Source organism: Oryzias latipes, chromosome 21, assembly GCF_053564925.1.
Source record: "Oryzias latipes strain Hd-rR chromosome 21, Olatipes_Hd-rR_3.1".
Taxonomy (NCBI): domain Eukaryota; kingdom Metazoa; phylum Chordata; class Actinopteri; order Beloniformes; family Adrianichthyidae; genus Oryzias; species Oryzias latipes.
This window is the reverse complement of record NC_136257.1, coordinates 15,925,326-15,945,127: the sequence shown is the minus strand read 5'-3', so window position 1 is coordinate 15,945,127 and position 19,802 is coordinate 15,925,326. Positions and strand designations below refer to the sequence as shown.

General features: G+C 40.1%; 1 protein-coding gene across 1 annotated transcript; it reads left to right on the top strand.

Moving 5' to 3' along the window:
• The first annotated feature begins 212 nt into the window (after window positions 1–212).
• On the top strand, window positions 213–16,066 carry sucla2 (succinate-CoA ligase ADP-forming subunit beta). Its single transcript, XM_004081612.5, has 11 exons — window positions 213–372; window positions 4,617–4,812; window positions 6,479–6,578; window positions 6,705–6,867; window positions 7,649–7,777; window positions 8,501–8,639; window positions 13,155–13,316; window positions 13,408–13,550; window positions 13,730–13,850; window positions 14,017–14,105; window positions 14,847–16,066. The coding sequence occupies exons 1-11, from the start codon at window positions 289–291 to the stop codon at window positions 14,919–14,921; spliced, it is 1,401 nt and encodes a 466-aa protein (XP_004081660.1). The 5' UTR covers window positions 213–288; the 3' UTR covers window positions 14,922–16,066.
• Window positions 16,067–19,802: the final 3,736 nt, after the last annotated feature.

The window sequence follows — 19,802 nt, the reverse complement described above, 5'->3', positions numbered from 1 at the left end:
CAATGTTTATACACATGCTAACTTTTGAATTAACTAATTTACCAAAAACGTCTTGTTCCTTACTTGTGGTGCTTGTTAAAGTACGTCTCTGTCATAAACACAAAACTATCTTAACGATGTGTATTTTTTACCTACTTTCGTATTCGTTAAACTGTTGTATTTCGCTAATACTAGTGTTTTAATTATTTGATTTCTAAATTCCGACGGACTTTAAAGTTCCACGGGGAAAGGCGACGAACATCCTCCACGCGCAAGCGCATTCGCTACTCCTCTGCAGTGCAGGGAAACATGGCGACGTCCCTGATTTGCGGCTGCTTGACAGCTAGCCTTAGAAGTTCTGGGACTAGGAACACTATCAGCACCGCGTCCAAGGTGAGTGTGTGTCCAAATTAAGGGGCAGTTTTATGGGTTTAAGGAAAAGTGTATATGGCGCTGCAAAGCTTAAGCAAAGCGTTGCAATATTCCCCCAGCCGACGGTCAAATGTGACATTACCCATAACCATCGAGTTTCCGTTGGTTTTGCTAACTGGCTAAGTTGTAGCGACAAATAATAGCCGTTCTGTAGCCGGCGGTCACCGCTGCAGGTATTAGAGCGTCCACCTACATTAGCCGTTCAGCCTCAGTTATCACAAGCACAGGATTTAGTGTTGTTCTCCAAGGGCTTTGTGAGTTTCAGTTTGCTCAGTCAGTGACCTCCAGCAGCCGCTGCTATGCTATCCTTGGATTTAGCGGCTCTGCGCCATTGAATCTGTCCCGCTGAGTCCTTTTGGAAAGTGATCCGTGTGCATCGTTTCAGTATCAGCGATGACAAACAGCAGCTTTAACTGCACATTAAAACTGTCTAAACGCGCGGAGGAAACTAGTCCAGAGTAAAGAATGGATGGATCACTACCCGGAAATGCTGTTCAAGGTTTTTGAACACATTATTCATGAATACACGAATTAACATGAATACATATTCATGTCTGTTTAGAAAACAGACATGAATAATCATTTCTAGAAACCCTTTCATATTTCTACTTAGTTGTTAAATTTGTTATTTTAATTTTAATGTTTGTGCATTACACACAAACAAAAACGTTTGTAATTGTTTTTTGTATCCTTTTATAAAGAAGTTTGCCAGCTCAGTGTTCAATTTGTAAATGCAGAACTATAATGCTGTCTAAAGATGAGGGAATGGAAATGATGTAAATGTATAGTTTTTTTTATCAGTTTAAAATGATCTGATTAACTTGGTTTTTGATTGTTTTTGATAATTAGCCAACAATAAATATCTCGCTTACTTCATTTGACTACAATCAGTATTACAAAAATATTTCACGCTGTGATCTGTCTGCAACAATAACACAATGCATGAGGTCAAAATGAAATATTCTTTTTGTTGTGAGAACTGCACCTGATAACTACTGAGCTGCTTTATTCTCTTGAAAATTGAGTTTCACATGTTAGTCCTTATGTTCTTCTCTGGTGATCCATAGGTTTCTTACAAACACTGGGAAATGGGGCAGCAATGTTTCAATTTCACATCCATAAAATTTCTGTTTTCTCATTTGATTAATACCCAGAATTAAACTGTCCTTTAGTTAAAAGAGTTGTAAAACAGACATATTTGCTTTCTGTGATGAGACTACAGAGGAGCTGTAACTATGCTCACATTTATTTTATTTTGAATCACTATGCCAGGTTGCCTCATTGATGAGAAAAGGAACAAAAGTTATGTGTTGGTAGATTATTTCAGGGTCGATTGATTTTTATTTTCCAACATGCCAATAACAAGTCGGCAAGGAAGCATGATTGAAAACAAAGAACATTTGACAACATAACAAAAACAGAAGAATGAGAGCATTTCTAACAAATTTGGGCGTGCTGGTCAAGGAGCAGGCAGAAGCTGAGCTTATTCAAGCCTGCCCACCCCTTTTTACTTTACTTACAGGTTTTGCAACACTTTCTCATGATTTATCTGTCAGCATGTCATTGTGAACTTTAAAAAGTCAATAATAATGAATAATAAATTAACATTTTTGTTATCACCACCATTCTTAACATTGCCGCAAATCTCGCACTTCCACACATCTTTCTCATAGATTGTTTCTAAATTCCATTCAAACTATAATTTGACCAAACCATTCTTTTGTTGAGTAGTAGGGCTGCACGATATGAGGAAAACTTGCGATATTAGAGATTAATATTGCTATAACGATATAGTTTGCGGTGAATAAACAAATAGCAAAATAACCAAAAACATCATTCCCATTTCACTGCAACAGTTTAAAAATTGTACTCTAAATGACCCTCCCCCACATAGGTGACAAAGATCAAACATAATAGGCCTCCATCCAATTGGTCTACAACTTGAAGGCGTCCATCCGATTGGTCAAATCCATAAAGAGATTTATTTGATTCGTTAAATGCTTCAAGCTGCCATAAGATTGTTTGAACACATTTAAGGTTTACAATTTATTGCAATTTTCGCCTTCTTTTGCACATTGCAGATCTGGATATTGCAATAATGATAAATTTGTGGAATATTGTGCAGGCCTATTAAGTGATGTGAAGATATGAAGGTTTTGACTGTTTGTGTTCACTACACACACTGTTCCATAACTTTACCCCTGACATAGATGCACAAATCAGCATCAAGCCAGATTTCTAGCTCAATTTCTATTTAGGTTCCTCTGTGGGGGTTGGGGTTCTTTCATTTTCCTTTTTAAAAAGTGTTTCTCAATAAAGTTTTTTTTTATTCTTAATCTTCCAGTTTGATTTTTTTCTCTCTGACTTCAGTTCTCATATTCATCAGAAAGTAAGGAACAGAGGAAGATCCTCCTGCATAGTTTTGACATTATTGATACAAGTAGCATTGATGCCAATACACTGTCTTCCATTTGTATGTAGGTTTTTTTTCTCTCCAAATAATTAACACAGAGAAGAAGAAAAATCTGCAGAACGCATGTTTCCTTCCCTTTTTACAAATGCAGCCCAGTAAGAACACAGCCTTCAAATTTGGAGAAGTTTACAAAAGAATTAGTAATTGGGGTAGAAATCTGGCTTGATGCTGAAGTGAATCTAGAAGAGTGGCAGCACAGCATGTCTCAAATGATAAAAAAAAACAGTTTCTGATTGGAGAGGAACGTGTGTGTGATGAAGTTTTGTAAAAACAATCTTCTGTTGACTATGACTTAATGATGTTCGATAACTTTGGCAGGTTCAGGCTGGAAGGAAACTCAGAAGGGCTTGTTATTCCAATGCAGGTTCAGACTTGAGCAGTTGTCCTCTTTACAGCAGTGGAGGCTGTCTTCAGAGTGGGACTGTGGTGTCATCCCAACTGATAAGCCAGGAGTCAGTAATTTAGAATTGTATACTTCGCTCATTTCCGTAAAAGTCTTTGTACTGAAAGTCCTTTTTAAATCATCTTTTGATCTATTTTAAAAATATTCCCAGTGGTCCTTTAGTTATGGTTATGCTTTTAACAAAAAAAGAAAAGAAAAACGAAACAGTGTTTAGGACACACACTCACTGGCCTCTTTATTAGGTCCAACTTGCTAGTACTGGGTCGGACCCCCTTTTACCTTCAGAACTGCCTTAATCCTTGGTGGCATCATCAGTTCAACAAGGTACTGGAAACATTCCTCAGAGAGTTTGGTCCATATTGACATGATAGGATCACACAGTTGCTGCAGATTTGTCGGCTGCACATCCATGATGCCAATCTCCATTTCCACCACATCTCAAAGGTTCTCTATTGGGTTGAGATCTGGTGACTGTGGACGCCATTTGAGTCCAGTTAACTCAGTCATGTTCAAGAAACCAGTCTGAGATGATTCCAGCTTTATAACTTGGAGCCTTATCCTGCTGGAAGTAGCCATCAGAAGATGGTACACTGTGGTCATGAAGGGATGGACGTGGTCAGGAACAAAACTAAGGTAGGCTGTGGTGTTGGAACCATGCTCAATTGGTACTAAGGGGCCTAAAGTGTGACGCTGCCATCCGAGTGTGGCAGCAGAAATGGAGACTTATCAGACCAGACAATGTTTTTCCCAATCTATTATCCATTTTTGTTGAGTCTGTGTGAATTGTAGCCTCAGTTTCTTGTTTTTAGCTGACAGGAGTGACACCCGGTGTGGTCTTCTGCTGCTGTAGTCCATCTGCCGCAAGGTTGGACTTGTTGTGTGTTCAGAAATGCTCTTCTGCAGATCTCGGTTGTAACCAGCGGTTCTTTCAGTTCCTGTTGTCTTTCTATCAGCTGGAACCAGTCTGGCTTTTCTTCTCTGACTTCTGGCATTAACAAGGCATTTCTGCCCACAGAAGCTCACTGGATATTTTCTCTTTTTTGGGACCATTCTCTGTAAACCCTAGAGATGGTTGTGGGTGAAAGTCCCAGTAGATCAGCAGTTTCTGAAATACTGAGGTGAGTCTGTCTGTCTGAAGAGCAGCTGACTCGGGTTTAGAAAAAACATGAATCTTCTTGTTTTACATCCTCTTCTCTGTTTCTGCCACTCAAACCTATCACTGAATGTTTTTTTAGAGCTCTTTGTCTTGTCTAGTGTTGCTGATTAAGTGATGCTGTGACACTTTAGTGAGCAGCTACATTGATCAAACTTCTCTGCTGCCTCCCTCAGGTTCTCGGTGGATCTGCGGGTCTGTTTGGTAGCCATGGGTCCCAGCTGCAGCCCCCCCACCTCCAGCAGCAGCAGAGGAACCTCTCCCTACACGAGTACATGAGCATTGGCCTCCTCAAAGAGGCCGGCATCTCTGTGCCCAGCGGCATGGTGGCCAGCTCCGCAGAAGAAGCTTACAATGTGGCAAAACAGATTGGTGAGCAAACTTCAAGACTCACTGACTGAATGTTCGCCCTGAGGCTCTCAGTTCAGTTCAGGCTGGAAAAAGGAAAAACATCAAATAGTCTGAAATGTTTATCATCCAATTCTTTCCAGTCAAAGATAGATTTTTTTAACTCCACTAGAATATCCTGGAGGGCTAAGTGAGAGGAAGTTTGGTGAATTTGTTAAAAAGCTGTATGTTTTTTGAAAACAGCTTTTTATTTTTACATTGCCTGTAGAAACCCACTAAAAACATACATTTTAGAACAAATCTGGGTAAGAGTTTGCACATGGAACTTAAACCTTTGCTTCACTTGGATTCTACCTTCTCTGTTCGGGAAGGTTTTTTCTTTTATTCCACATAAAAACACATTCAAAGCAACAAAACAAAAAATAAACAGTTTAAGAAAAGCTCCGTCTGAGACACATTTCTGGTTTTAAAATAGTTGAGACTGTTTAGTTTGCAAGTACATATTTATTCAAGTATCTTCCAAAACAAAAGCCTGGTAGGAGTTGTGATGAGAACATGAGCTCTTGTGACATAAATGGTGCTCAAACAGCTGCAGTCTGGCCCACACTGTAAGAACACAGAGTTGGTCCAAATATAACCTCCTCAGGTTTCACTGGTGTTGGTTGACATGCAGCTTAGCTCCAGCTGTTCAGACACACAGCCTACTTCATTGTTTGTTTCTGATCTAACCCCTGTTTTCATTCGACAGGAACGATAAGTAAAAAGCACAATGAGTGTATGTTGCACATTTAAATGATATTTGGTCCATACAGCAACAGAAATGCAGCTTGTTTTGGGATAGAAACACTTAAATGTGTTCAACAGATCCATCATGTTGTTAATTACAGTATCCTTAGTCTAATTTATCACAAAACTAGTTAAGTTTATTAAAAAGACACTTACTTTAGCACAGCTGAAACTGGACTGGTATAATTAAATGGAAACATCTTTTCTGAATATGGTAAAATATGAATATAGCATCTCGGAGACAAGCCTGTTCATCCAGTTAATGCAGGATTTCAACGACATGCCTACATTGTACATAGAATGTGAAGATGCATCTCTTTATGTTTTTTTAGAAAGCAAGCTATATCTGATAAAGAAGTCAAGGGATGGAAAAATTAGATTAAAAAATGTAGCGTTTGGTCAGAAAGGAATGTTTTGGAAAAATATTCAGGTTAGTAAATGAAACACAATTGATTCAAATACAAAAAGAGATGTGAAGGTATGAGTTTATTTCCATAACAATATTCCCTGTTTTTAGCTAAAGGATTTGTTTGATAGCAAGAAACTTGAATAATCAGCCTAAATCCTGGAGATGTTCAGTGCAGAATGAAAGCTAAAAGACTTGAAAGTGATCACCCAGACAAATATGTGACTATAGCTGATTGATATTAGGTCTGTAGCACGTTTAGTGTGGTTAAAGGGATGGCTTAGAGAAGCAGAATGTCAGCTGTTTCTCACCAATCACTGAAGTAATCCCCCGAAAGATGGTGGAATACTTCAACAATAATCTTAGTCATTTGCTGTTAACTTTTGCAGATCTCATCATTCAAAGAAACATTGTTTGAAAGTATTACATCCAAAGAATCTCAGGTTATGTAATGGATGGAAGGGTCCTTTCTGAGTTTTGTGTCTGTTTTGGTTTTAGGTACGAAGGATTTGGTGGTGAAAGCTCAGGTGCTGGCTGGTGGCAGAGGGAAGGGGACATTTGAGGGTGGGCTGAAGGGCGGAGTCAGGATCGTCTACTCGTAAGTCACTTTTCTCAAAAGACAAAAATGTAAAAAAAAACGTTCCCATTACTGCAAAATAATTACAGAAAAAAATGAAGTGTAGTTTTTACAGACACTTGTCCATCTTTAATCCTTCATCTCCAGGCCGGAGGAGGTCCGAGATATTTCATCCCAGATGATCGGGCGAAAGCTGTTCACCAAGCAGACCGGAGAGGCAGGCCGAATCTGCAACCAGGTGTTTGTGTGCGAGCGCAGGTATCCACGCAGAGAGTACTACTTCGCCATCACCATGGAGAGATCCTTTCAGGTGAGGAGATCATCCTGCAGCTTCTAAAAACCATCTAAGAACAGCACATACAGTTTAAAAAGTGCACATTTCTACCCCCCCCATTTATCTGACAAAAAGAAGAAACCCTCCAGATGTCCATGGAAGATGAGACGAGTTTGAGTTCTTTATTTTATACTCATATTTTATCACTTAGTTAAAGCTGAAATACCTACCGGGTTTCCTTTTTCTGCTGATGACACACAACTGCGTCTGTTTTTAACAGTGATGAAAGGGAGAGCAGGCTTTTACTGCCTTTTAAATCCTTTAAAGGCACATTTTTAGTGATGAGCTTTTAGGAGTTTAAAGAAAGATCTGCACCAAAACGATTAAATACTTTTTTTGTTTGTTTCACTTCTTTAGTTTTACTTCTTTATTTTCAATTAAAACAATTTTAAGCAGATTTGTAAAGTGCAAAAACAAATACATTACAAATAATGGAATAAAATACTGATTGGATTCCTTCTTTGGTAAAAAAATAAATTTACTGTTGTCATTTCTGTTTACTATATGAATCTGTAACTCTTAAAGTTGTTCAACTTGTCCTAAAAACGATTTTACAAAGTTCATCGTAAGGGAAAATGGTACTTGCAGTAAAACAATATTTTTAGGATGTAATTTTTGAAATATCTAATAAGTTCATGAAATTAGTTCTAAAATGAAAAAGTAGTTCAGGTTTCTGTTTTTAAACCCCCCAAATCTCTGGTATCAAGATCTGATTTGTATTGGAGTTCTCTTATTAACCCTCATTTTTCTTCCACAGGGTCCTGTGCTGATTGGCAGCTCGCAAGGGGGGGTCAACATTGAAGACGTTGCTGCAGAAAATCCAGACGCTATCGTCAAAGAGCCTGTTGACATTGTGGAGGGCATAAAGATGGAGCAGGCTGTTAAGGTACCATCAAACAAAGGCCAACGCTGGCTGGAGGAGTTCCAGGTGTGAGCAGTGAGCTGCAGGAGATGCTGAAGAGGAAGGACAGGAAAGCAGAGGGGGCGTGGCTTCTTAGTGCTCATCTTTCACTGTGGTGACTACAAGGAACAAAACAGAAGAGACTCAGAGATTTTCTAACAATAAAAGTTTGATCTCGAGAGTTTGTTTCAAATTAAAGTTTTTACAATGAAACATAAATAAAAACTGCTTTGTAGGCCGAAAATCTGTGGTTCCTGTAGTTGAATTTGAGAGGAGTAAAAAAAAAAAATACAAAGTAAAAAATGTGCAGATGGAAGAAGTGACAATGAATTAGAAGTAAACAATTCTAATAAACATAATTGGAGAATTATAACCACACTTAACTAAATGAATTCATGCTGCAGACATGTCTGAGACATTGGGTTAATTTATTATTTTCACAAAGCATAAGCGGTAACAGCTCCTGTTGGTCTTAATTATTTACTAACTTTAATTTATATTGCTGTCGGCAGCATTCTTTCTTTAAAGTTTTCTAACCGCACAGAACCTTGATGTGCTCTGGTTCTAGACCTTAACAGAGTTAGGTTTTCATCTGCATTCAGTCAATCTAAGGGTGTTCTTTTTTTGAGCCAGATGGTTAAAGTTGTACATTAGTAACTTCATGAAGCTCAAAGGCTCATCAGCTGTTCTGGTGTTTTGCCGATGCAGGTGGCCCAGAAGATGGGCTTCCCTCCTGCGCTGGTCAACGAGGCAGCGGAGAACATGATCAAACTCTACAATCTGTTCATCAAGTACGACGCCTCCATGGTGGAGATTAACCCCATGGTGGAGGACTCCTCCGGCACTGGTACACAAAGATCTCTCACACACTCACTCTGACCAATCAGACATGCAGACCTGAACAGCATGAGGTTACGATAAATAAATCCAATGTTCACATTTTCACCGTTTTACTTGCTGAAGCTGAAAAAAACTTTAGTCTCTGATAAAATGTTGAAACGTGCTGGTGTCATTGAGTTTGATTTCTGACACTCTTAAGAGCTCTACTAATCCTGACAATGTTTATTTTTTATCAGTACAATGAAAAAAAATTGGTGTTTTAGCATAGTTTCAGTAAAAATGTAAAGATTTTTGTCATGACTTTTTAATTGTACATTTTTTCTTTTTCTTATTTTTTGTTAAACTTGTCCTGTGCAACAGCTGAGCAAACAGATGAGAGCTGTAGGCCTCTTCTGTTGGACATATTTTACTTTAACAACAGGGGTTATGAATCTTCTGACACACCAGAGGTATGTCTGAATAAACCCCTTTTGTAATCTAGGCCAAACTTTATTCATCGTAATCATATTTGTAACATTTTTGTGAAGGACCGGACGGAAAAGGAAAGGAGGGAAGAAGAGAGAGGGATGTTAGAGGGAGGGGGCCAGTAGGATGATTATGTGTGTGTGTGTGTGGGGGGGGGGGGGGGGGTAAAACCATGAAGCAGCATAAAGCAACAAGTTTCTGGATGGTTATACTCATCACGGTCAGGTTCAGATGTAATACAAGTCTAAGAGGGGCGGGGCCTGTCCATACACACTCAAATATTAACATACCTGTTGGCTCCAAAAATGTTCACATGTCAACATGTACACAATACAACTAATGTTCACACATGCATACTTCTGCATTCAGACTAACACGTGTGAGACATTTTATTCAGTTACGCAAACTACTTGTGCAAAGGTGAGCTAACATCTGTGCTCGAGTGAGTATTTATGTTCTTTTAAGGTGAATGATGGAATGTAAAAAGAAAGGGGGAGATTGCCCAGTCCTCCCCACACCAAGACCCCCGCCGCAGCAGCAGCTAGGACCCCCCAACACCCACACGGTAACAGATAGAAAGCAACCGCTCGCCGGGCAATCACATCTGCCTCCCAGGCCAGGGCCAGCAGGGCCGCTACAAGGGACCCCAAAGCCAGGGAGCAGGGAGGCACCGGGGGACAGAGAGTGCAAGCTCCAGCCCAACAAGGGAGGGCCCAACGCTGGGCCCCACCTCAGGAGAGCACCCCACCACCACCCAGGAGTTCTGAGCATTGCCCCACCCCAACCCTAGGCATGAGCCAGGCCCCCCAAGGGAGACCCACCCCACGCTCCAGGCAGCCACCCACCCAGCCCACGGTTGATCCAAGAGAGATCAAGGCAAGGGCCGGCCCTGGAAGAGGACGCCCAAGGACGTCCACAAGGAGTGTTGTAAACATGGCCAGACCGGGCTCCCCCACAGTTTGAATTTTGGAGAAGGCCGGTGTACGAGGGCAAGGACCAGGGGCCTCATTTATAAACGTTGTGTACGCACAAAAGAAGGCGTACGCCACTCTCTACGCAATAATTGATATTTATAAAAAGCAAACTTGACTGGAAAATGTGCGGTCCTTTACGCAAGCTCTGACCCAGGCATACGCACAAAAACGGGTGAAATGAGAAATGGCGACACCGTCTGCAGATGGAAGAAACACGTGAAAGTGAAAATGACAATACTGCCTCTCATAAATAACATGAAGACTTCACAAAGCAAGTCTTACAATTAACAGCCTACACGAACACCCGTTTGATCGATCAGCAGTGAGACAAACAAAAAAAATCAAACAAAAATTACAACAGAAATTCAAATTAACACATATTTGCAAAAAGAAAAGTGAAATATGTTCTGCAATATTGGCATGTTGTGCAATTCATGCTCATAAATAATATAGTTAACACAACGAAATAATGTACAAAACTGATATTCTCGTCAGTGTGTCCGTCTGTTGGAGCAGATATAGGTGCAATTAGATAGATAGATAGATAGATAGATAGATAGATAGATGTATTAATTGTCCACTGGGGAAAGTTGTTTTCATAGTAAAACATTTCTTCATAAGCTACGGAATTATGGTATTCATGCATATGCCTTTAGTTTGTTTTATTTTTGATAAAACAATGTATGGCGTATGTCTCAACCATTCCGAAAGCAACAAGAAATTACATTTGCGCTGAACAATTTCCCATTTCCACATCGATTATTACCGACATCTGTAGCTTGTCAGATGCAATTAAATGGATGGAAATAAAATGCCCCATCACAATGCGTAATGACGCACAATGGCTGATCTTGCGCTCTTAGAAGATGTGGCAAATGGAAGAATTCGGAGTGAACGCATCTTTAGACAGCAACAAGACTTGCTGGCAAACGAGGACGAGTGGCTAATGAGCCGGTTCCGACTTCCTCGAGCCGTCCTGTTGGAGGAGGTTGTTAGGCTACAGCCGTCTGCCACCGTTTGCCACTCAAGTGCCTTCTTGGCATTAGTAATGCCCACACTGTGCCCTCCAAACAACATTTTTCTCCTCTTTTCCACTTCACCAACGATAACTTCTACTTCACATTGAGTGAAGTTAAGTTTTTTTGATTTCCTCTCTGTTTTTGCCATGATTTTGCAATCCATGAATATTAACTTGTGGGCGTTTCACGGACTATCTATGGGCAACTATGGGCGTGTCATGAAGCCCCAAAAGCTGCGCTACATTTAGAATTGATTTTGATTTATTAAGGGAAACATCCGTAGGATGTGCGTGCGCACGGTTTTATAAATCCGAATATTTCTGTGCGTACGCACGTCCTATGTTTCATCCGTACACCACTTCTGACGCAAATCCTACGCAAAGTTTTATATATGAGGCCCCAGAACCCACACCACAGGGACACGGACGCCCCCAGGCTCAGATGTGATGTGGTCCCCGGCTTTAAATGAACATTTTAAACACGAGCATGTGGATTGAACAAGTGCGAGTACATGTAGAATCCAAACTTCTGGGTTTACGAAAACAGTTTTGTTTTTATATTTAGAAAAAAAAAAAAGAATTTGAAACCAAATAGAAAACAAACTCCACTGTGTGTTTACTATACTACAGAAGGAAAACTTCCTATAAAACAACACTCATACTCTGATCCTGGGACATGGAGAGCTTTGACCATGCTCTGCACCAATACTCTCCAAAGCCCTCTGTGTCAGGGTCCTCATCTTCTGTATCTAAAATGAACAGTTGGGCTAAATTTCTATCAAATACACCAGATTCCCTTTTCATCACTATCAGAGTATGTCTCGTTGCCGTGCGGCTCCTCGTGAATAATGCCGGCCTTTGTGAAAGCTTGAAGAACAGTGAAAGCAGACAAGTTAGCTTAAGCATCCACAATCCATTCACAAACTGACGTAACACGCCTGGCGCTGCCTCCCAGTCTTAGTGAAAGACTAAGACTAGGTAAAGGAGGGGAAGATGAAAAGTTTTTCATTGTAATCTGCTTGAAGTTGCGGCGCCACCGTAGTCCTTGCCCTGATGGAAAGATGGCATCGTTTTATAAAACGAAAGCACCAATACTGACCTCCTTGAAAATATTCAATTTTCATTTCCTCTGCAAGCATTACTGTCTTCAGTCATATGGTGACTGTAAAGAGGCTTCCTCCAGCTGGCTTGACTGTTCTCTGATCGTTAATCCATCGCTCGAGTCGGTCTTCCAACCCAGGCCACCTGGCCTTGTTTCTGCCGAAAGTCTTCCTGACTTGTCGGAGTTCGTTTTCCATCTTCAGACATGCAGACATGCTCAAGTTCACGTCAGGTTTAAGTCAAACTCTGTTTTGTTCAAAATAAATTAAACAAAGAATTCCTGTAAGGTCTTCCTGCAGAAAGCAATCTTTTAGAAAAGTGAAAAATGGTCAAAGGTTGAATTTGTTTTTGAGCTCTTTGTGCGACTCGGATGGCGAAGCTGTTAGTTGATGAGTGAAAAGCCCAAAAGTCTCATAAAACACTGCTGGATCCATCTTAACTGAGGCTGAAGCTTTTATCCCATCAGTTACCCAAATAGTTAAAGTCATTGACTTATATGGCTGTCTAATGATCATTCTAAAATTATTAGCAGAGGTGGACATGCGTCTGTTTCTGGAGTTTATTCTGCATTTTTGCATCTAGAAAATGAAGGGAATTTAGCATGCCAACGTGCCTTTAGGCAAAGCTGATCTGGTTTTGTTGTTACCAAACTGCAGCAGCAACCGAAAGAAATGGAATTGTTTTCCCTTTTCACTCCAGGTTAGAGCGTTTTTTAGAAGAGACCACTGCTGAGGAGGCATGAATATTTTTCAATCTAAAAGAAGACGTGTGACGTTAAAACAAACTGAGTGTTTTAGTTCTCATTTGTTAAGCAACAGAAACCAATGCTGTGACTTTTAGGTCTGAAACTGCCCACATCCACAAACACTCAGACTGTGGAGTTTATTTGTCTTCTCCGTTTTTGTCTGCCCATCATCTTAAGAGCTTAGTCTGTCTGATCAAACATCATATTTTTTTCTAACAGTGATGTGCATGGATGCAAAGATCAACTTTGACTCCAACGCAGCATATCGACAGAAAAAGGTCTTTGAGATGAGGGACTGGTCTCAGGAGGACCCCCGAGACCATCAGGCCGCCACAGCTGACCTTAACTACATCGGATTGGATGGAACCATCGGCTGTCTGGGTCAGTTCCATGATCATGAAACCTGAGACTGGTCTTGATCAGCTAGGAGAAAAAGATGAATAATCTTGTTTGTGGGATTTGTTCTCTTTAGTAAACGGGGCAGGTCTGGCCATGGCGACTATGGACATCATCAAGCTGCACGGTGGCACTCCAGCCAACTTCTTAGACGTCGGGGGCGGAGCCACAGCACATCAGGTGACCGAGGCTTTCAAACTCATCACCTCTGACAAGAAGGTAAGACGTGTTGTCTTTGTCTGTGAGTCTTCTTTCTGCTTCTATGTCAAAGGGACTCCTTTTAGAAATTCCAGTTTCTTAGTTTCTCTTCATCATATTTTACAAATGTAAGTACATCTAGAAATCTCTAAAACAGATTTGTAAACATGTTTGTTTTCGGCTGTGGTTTTGCTCTTCAGGTTCAGGCCATCCTGGTCAACATTTTTGGAGGCATCATGAGGTGTGACGTCATTGCCCAGGGTATCATCATGGCCGTGAGAGACCTGGACCTCAAGATCCCCATAGTTGTACGGTTACAGGGTACGGCACACCTGAACAAAGAAAGTGACGAGCTTTGTGCCCCTGATCATGGATATATTGGAGAAGGGAGCTGAGGAATGTTCTCACTCCCTTTTTTGGTTGTGAAATAAAAAAAGGTTCACGGTTCTTTTCAAGCTGCTGATAATAAAAGTTCTTTTGTCTTCAGGCACAAGAGTGGATGATGCCAAAGCTCTGATCGCTTCCAGTCCTTTAAAGATCTTGGCCTGTGATGACTTAGATGAAGCTGCCAAAATGGTACTTAAAACAAGAACACAGACATCTTTTCCATTTTAAGAAGCACTTAAGCACCATGGCATGTGTGTACTTACACTGACATAGCACAGCATGAGTATTTATAATGTCAAAGACCCACTCCAATGAAAATGTTGTCTATAACTTGTTCTTCTGGCATCTCATGATGGAGGAAATATTTGAAGACAATTAACTTAAAAAGTTTTTTACTTGAGTATTTATTCAAATTGTTGTGAATCAGGAGCAGACAAAAAATGTAGTTTGAAAGAGTTTGTAATTTTGACGGGCCACAAGCTCCCTGTTCCACTCCATTCTGATCATCCACTTACAAATAGATCCATGAACGTCTACGTTTTCCATGTCTGAGCTTGGGGGTTGTGGGGGGCTGTAAGCTAGTGGGAGAGAGTGCAAACAGATGGATGATGGGAAGTGGGGACGGGCTTGCTCCACACCAACAGTTTTACCCACAACTCAGAGGTGAATTTCTATTGAACTCCTGCTGCTCTGCAGAAACTATGTCCTAGAAAACAACAGGTTTTTTATTTTGGCTAAAATTGGCATCATAATAATTAAATGATCACTGGGAACACTTTTACAATAGATCAAAAGATGAATGAAGCTGACATGTTTCAGGTGCAACAAAAAATACATCTTTATGTGGTTTCTTCTTGTTAAGTCTGATATCTGTTGTTGCCTTTGATATTCTTTAATGAAGGTGCACTCTTCCTCCTATGTTCTCTCCAGGTTGTAAAACTTTCAGAAATCGTCTCTTTGGCTAAAGAAGCTCAGGTGGACATCACCTTCCAGCTGCCCATCTAAGAACCTGACCACCTCTCTTCCAAACACCGTTCCCCAGATCGCTCTTCTCTGCTCACTAGCAGCAGGACTGAACTCCTTAGAAGACAAATTCACCTTCCTCTTCATCATCTGTTAAGGATTTTCAACATCTTAAACTCAAACAAACACCCTTCTTTATTTATGTTTATAAATTTGTTTCAACCCCTCATCTCCTTCTACATGACGCTCCCACAGGCTGTGTTGCACTTGAGCCGATACGCACAAACATTTCACCTCCTCTTCATCCTTAGAGCAGGACTCGTGATCAGTCTGTTTACTTCTGCACCTATTTGGTTAAAAAACAAAACATTCTCAAAAGTCTAATAAAGAACAACACAGCAGTCGTCTCCTCAGTGTGGTTCTTGAGCGCCGTAATGATTGAAAAACAATAAATGTGTATCAGCAAGGAGATGAAGACGAATATGCTGCAGCCTGTTCCTATGCTTCAGCTGTGAGTTATTTTTCATGTTTCTCAGCAAACAACAGCTGATTTATCAATCTGACTGAAAGGTCTGGAGAAGAGTAATATTTACCACAGCAATGTGAAGGTTCTGTGTGTTATCCTCCTGATTTTACTTATTTAACTGAACACAAGAAAAAAACATATTTTGTATATGTGGCAAACTGAATCCTCTTTAAGTGCTTTCCCAACACGAACCTGGATTTTTATCACTGATCTTGACTTAACGTTGTTTGATCAGAAGTTCAGACTTAGGATCACGAGTCTCGCATTTGAACATTTATCTCCTGACATCCTTTAAAAAGCAAATGTATTTCAACTTGATACTGGAGTCCAGACTAGAAGTCTGTTCTTTCTGACTTCACTTCTGTTTCCACTTCTTAAAGAAAGATCATTGGCTGTTTCTCTTTGCTGTCCTGCCACAGAACAAAAGACTTTTAGCTTTCTATTTGTAGGTTTGAGTCTTGTTAGACGGCCAGACTATAAAGCAGTTCGTCATTTTCTTCTCCTCTTTCTCCTGCTGAGCTTCGAACACAAGCAGACAATGTGAGATGTACGTCACTAATTTTACCATGTAAATAACAAATGTTGTTCTGTACCATATTTATGCACCTCACACAGAGGACAAACCGGTAAGAAAAAGAAATAAATGCTGGGAACACCAGTACTACAGTGTGGAGGCCTTTCTTTCAATGAAGATAAATTTTAACTTTTTTCACATCAATGCTTAATGCTGTGGTCTTGAGATCATCCCATAATTGTGGCTTAGAATGCAAAAATATCACTTTTGGTTTCATAAGGTTAAATAAAAATATACATTTATTACTATTTGGTTCATAAAGTGAAAACAGGGCTGCAAACTTTTCAGAAAAGCTTGGAGTGAGACTCAGACAAATGAAGTCAGTCTTTACGGCAGTAAGTCGTAAAACAAGGCAAGTTTAGTTATGGGAAAGTGTAATTATGAAATAAAGCACCTTTAGGTAAAAAAAAAAGACTTTAAAGAGCAACAAATTATTCACCTTAACATGAGAAACAAAGAAACTAAACTACATACTAAGACCAGACACAAGGCATTTTGAAAAAAATTAAAAACTGTCGCTTGTAGAAATTATTTGTGGCCTTTTTTGATGGTTTGAGAATTTCAGTGGATGGCTCCCACTTGAACCATGGCTTAAGGCCTGCTTTCGTAACCCTTGTGCTATTCTAGGCACTTTAACATTGGGAGTTGGGTCATCTAGACCGACTAGACAGTGCTCTGAACCTTTTTTCTTCAATGATTTGTGGTCTTCGCTGGTGTCCATGGATTACATGAAATCTTTCCACCTTTATCCACCTTTGTCATGGTAGGAATAACACGTCAATGGAAGGGTGGGGTCATCTAAGATAGCACAAGGGTTAAAAAAGGAATCACCTTGTCTGGAGTTCCAAAAGTGGGGGTGGACCGAAACACAATAGTCAGCAATGCTCCAGGGGGTATTCCAGAAAGCAAGAGTAAACTACCCTGACTTTAACCCTGAACTCGCCTGAACTTGCTTACTCTGAGTGCTTAACATGAAATATACCCCCATTTCAGGGAACACAAAGCTGAGGCTATCTACTTCCTTAGCCTCAAACTTACCGTGGGAGCTAGCATAACCTGCTTTCTGGAATACCCCCCAGGTTTTGGATAGTTGTTTGTAAACATCTGTTAGTTATTTAGTTTCGAAGAATTCAGAAAAGGTTTAAGTTTTTCTCACTTGTTATAATGTTCTTTATTTAAAGTTTGAAAGTTATATTCTTTAGTTCATATTATGTGTTTAAAAATGTGTAGATTGTTTTTATTATTACAGAATGCTTTTGAATATTTAAGTTGCAATGTTATATAAAGTTCTTTTTACAAGCTTTATTTATGCTTTGTGGTTGTTTGTGGTATAAACATCCCACAGTTTAGATGAGGTGCTGCAAAACATTCAATAAACTGCTAACAAAGTACGTTAATACATTCTATAACCCTTGTGCTATCTTAGATGACCCCACCTTACATTGACGTGTTCTCCCTACCATGACAAAGGTGGATAAAGGTGGAAAGATTTCATGTAATCCATGGACACCAGTCAGGTTCACAAATCATTGAAGAAAAAAGGTTTAGAGCACTGTCTAGTGGGTCTAGATCAGTGTTTTTCAACCTTTTCTGAGCCACGGCACACTTTAACCTTAAAAAAAAATCCCGCGGCACACCAGCATCCAAAAAGTTTTAAAAAAGGAGAAACTCAGTCTGTATTGATCTACAGCCCCTCCCTCCACAGTCTCACATGCATTTTTGAGATAATTGTTGCAGAAAAAGCTGGAAACTGCAGCTGTTTTTTTCTAAAAGATGCAATAAAAGTTAAGTTAGAAGATTTAAAAACAGTTTGAAGTGTGTTCGTTGGTTTCAAGACGTTTAACAACAGATCTCCTTGTGCGCTGTCACTCTCTCAACCCAATGCATCATGGGAGATGTAGTGCATAAAACGGCCGGCGGAGATCGCTTTTCGGAGCTTCATGGTTTTGTTCACTTGTTCCACGGTCTGATACCGGACTCTGTGGAAAGCTACACCGCTAAAGACGAGCTTTAGCTGCTATTTTTGTTAGAACTGAGCGACTTTACGAGCTAAATCGGGACAAGGAAGTGAAGACTTTAACCACTTCTGATTGGTCAGACTGATGACATGTGATTAAGCTCCCCAACAATGATTGGTGGAGACAGTTAAAGGGACGGGACTTTTCCAAAATACAGCCGGAGCTGCAGCTGAGTCGTGGTAACGTCATTCTTATCAAAATGTCTTTAATAAAATAAAATAAACGCAAAGAAAAAGTATTTTAGGATCTTTTATATTCCTAACTACTCAGTGTTTTATCAGGGCCTGTTTGGATGAACAGAGAGCTGAAATCCTGGAGATGGAAAATGTTGTTAAATCAGCTAATGAGGGCAATTTCTCCACGGCACACTTGACCATCTCCCACGGCACACTAGTGTGCCGCGGCACACTGGTTGAAAAACACTGGTCTAGATGACTCAACTCACAATGGTAAAGTGCCTAGGATAGCACAAGGGCTACTCTATCTTACACAGAAGTCTTTAGGTTACCTGGGAGCTGGGAGTTCAGCTATCCCTCCAATTCTATGGCCGGAATGAGATTTGCATCTCCATGGTTCTCAACTGGAAAAAGGTGGTTAGAGGGCTCCTGCCTCAAGTGGATGAGTTCAAATATCCGAGGACAACAAGGAAGAAGCCTGAGATTGACAGGAGGATAGGTGCAGTGACTGAAATTATATGGTCCTATCCTCACTTGTGTTAATGAGCTTTGGGTTATGGCTTTAAACTCTTAAAACAGAGAGTTAAAAGCAGAACTGTAGACCATAAAAAGTATCCTTGCACAAGATTTAAATGATCTGAATGATCAACAGAGGGGTTCAGCAGTATAACTTCTAAAATATTTACTGGTCCTAAATCATTAACTTATTAAGAGGGAATTAACAAAACATTAAACAGATGTAATCATCTTTTTAATTCCTGCAAGAGCAGCATTTTTATAACCTGCAGTCAGTGCTGTAAAGAACCATGAAGGCCTAATAAAATACATTTTATAGTGCATTGTCTATTCAGTTTAAATCTGCTGCAGAGATTTTACATATAGAGTGGTTGTGAATAAGATCCTTAAGGTTGATAGAGCCACATCTAACCTCATGGTGGCAGTATTATCCTCCGTCTGTGAATTCTGATGTGAGGCACAACAGTGACTTGTGGTGAGGTTGATGGCTGGTGAGACCGACTCCTCTGGAGTCAGATTTTCAATTGCAAGAACTGAATATCTCACCATTCATCCATCCGCAGGTAACAGCATATAAGACACACAAGAAGATATTTGTCCTCCAGAGAATATTTCTTTTAGAAACACGGATTGGACACTCTTCTTGTTTATATTATTCATATATATTGTGTGAATATGGGCGACATAAGAAGAACATTGGCCTTTTACTCACCGGACCGCACGTCACTGAGGCACAAACATGCTGAAGCTCCCCTGTGGGTCTCATTACTGTTACTGTGGCTGGAGAATGCAGGTCTGCTTTTAAATGAACTTTTATCACTTGGGTGGAGCATGTCTATGAAGACTCATTCATCCAGGTAGGTTCCATTGTAGTAGGTTTAGGGGTTGTCATCTGGACTTGGTTTTAAAGTTAAAGTTTAAAACCAAGTCCAGATGACAACCCCTAAACCTACTACAATTGGGTAGAGCATATTACAGCAGCTGACAGTAAAATACACAGATAGTCAGATCACTGCAATAAGACTTAACCAGCTTGACCTGAAGTACATACATATGAGTTTTACTCCTAACACCAGGCTGTGTAAATAACAGTAACACATGGGTGTTAGTCCA

Coding starts and splice junctions, on each gene's coding strand:
- sucla2 (XM_004081612.5), top strand. CDS start 289: ATGGCGACGTCCCTGATTTGCGGCTGCTTGACAGCTAGCCTTAGAAGT. Junction 6,579..6,704: donor GGAGTCAGGATCGTCTACTC/GTAAGTCACTTT, acceptor CTTCATCTCCAG/GCCGGAGGAGGTCCGAGATA. Junction 6,868..7,648: donor CCATGGAGAGATCCTTTCAG/GTGAGGAGATCA, acceptor TTTCTTCCACAG/GGTCCTGTGCTGATTGGCAG.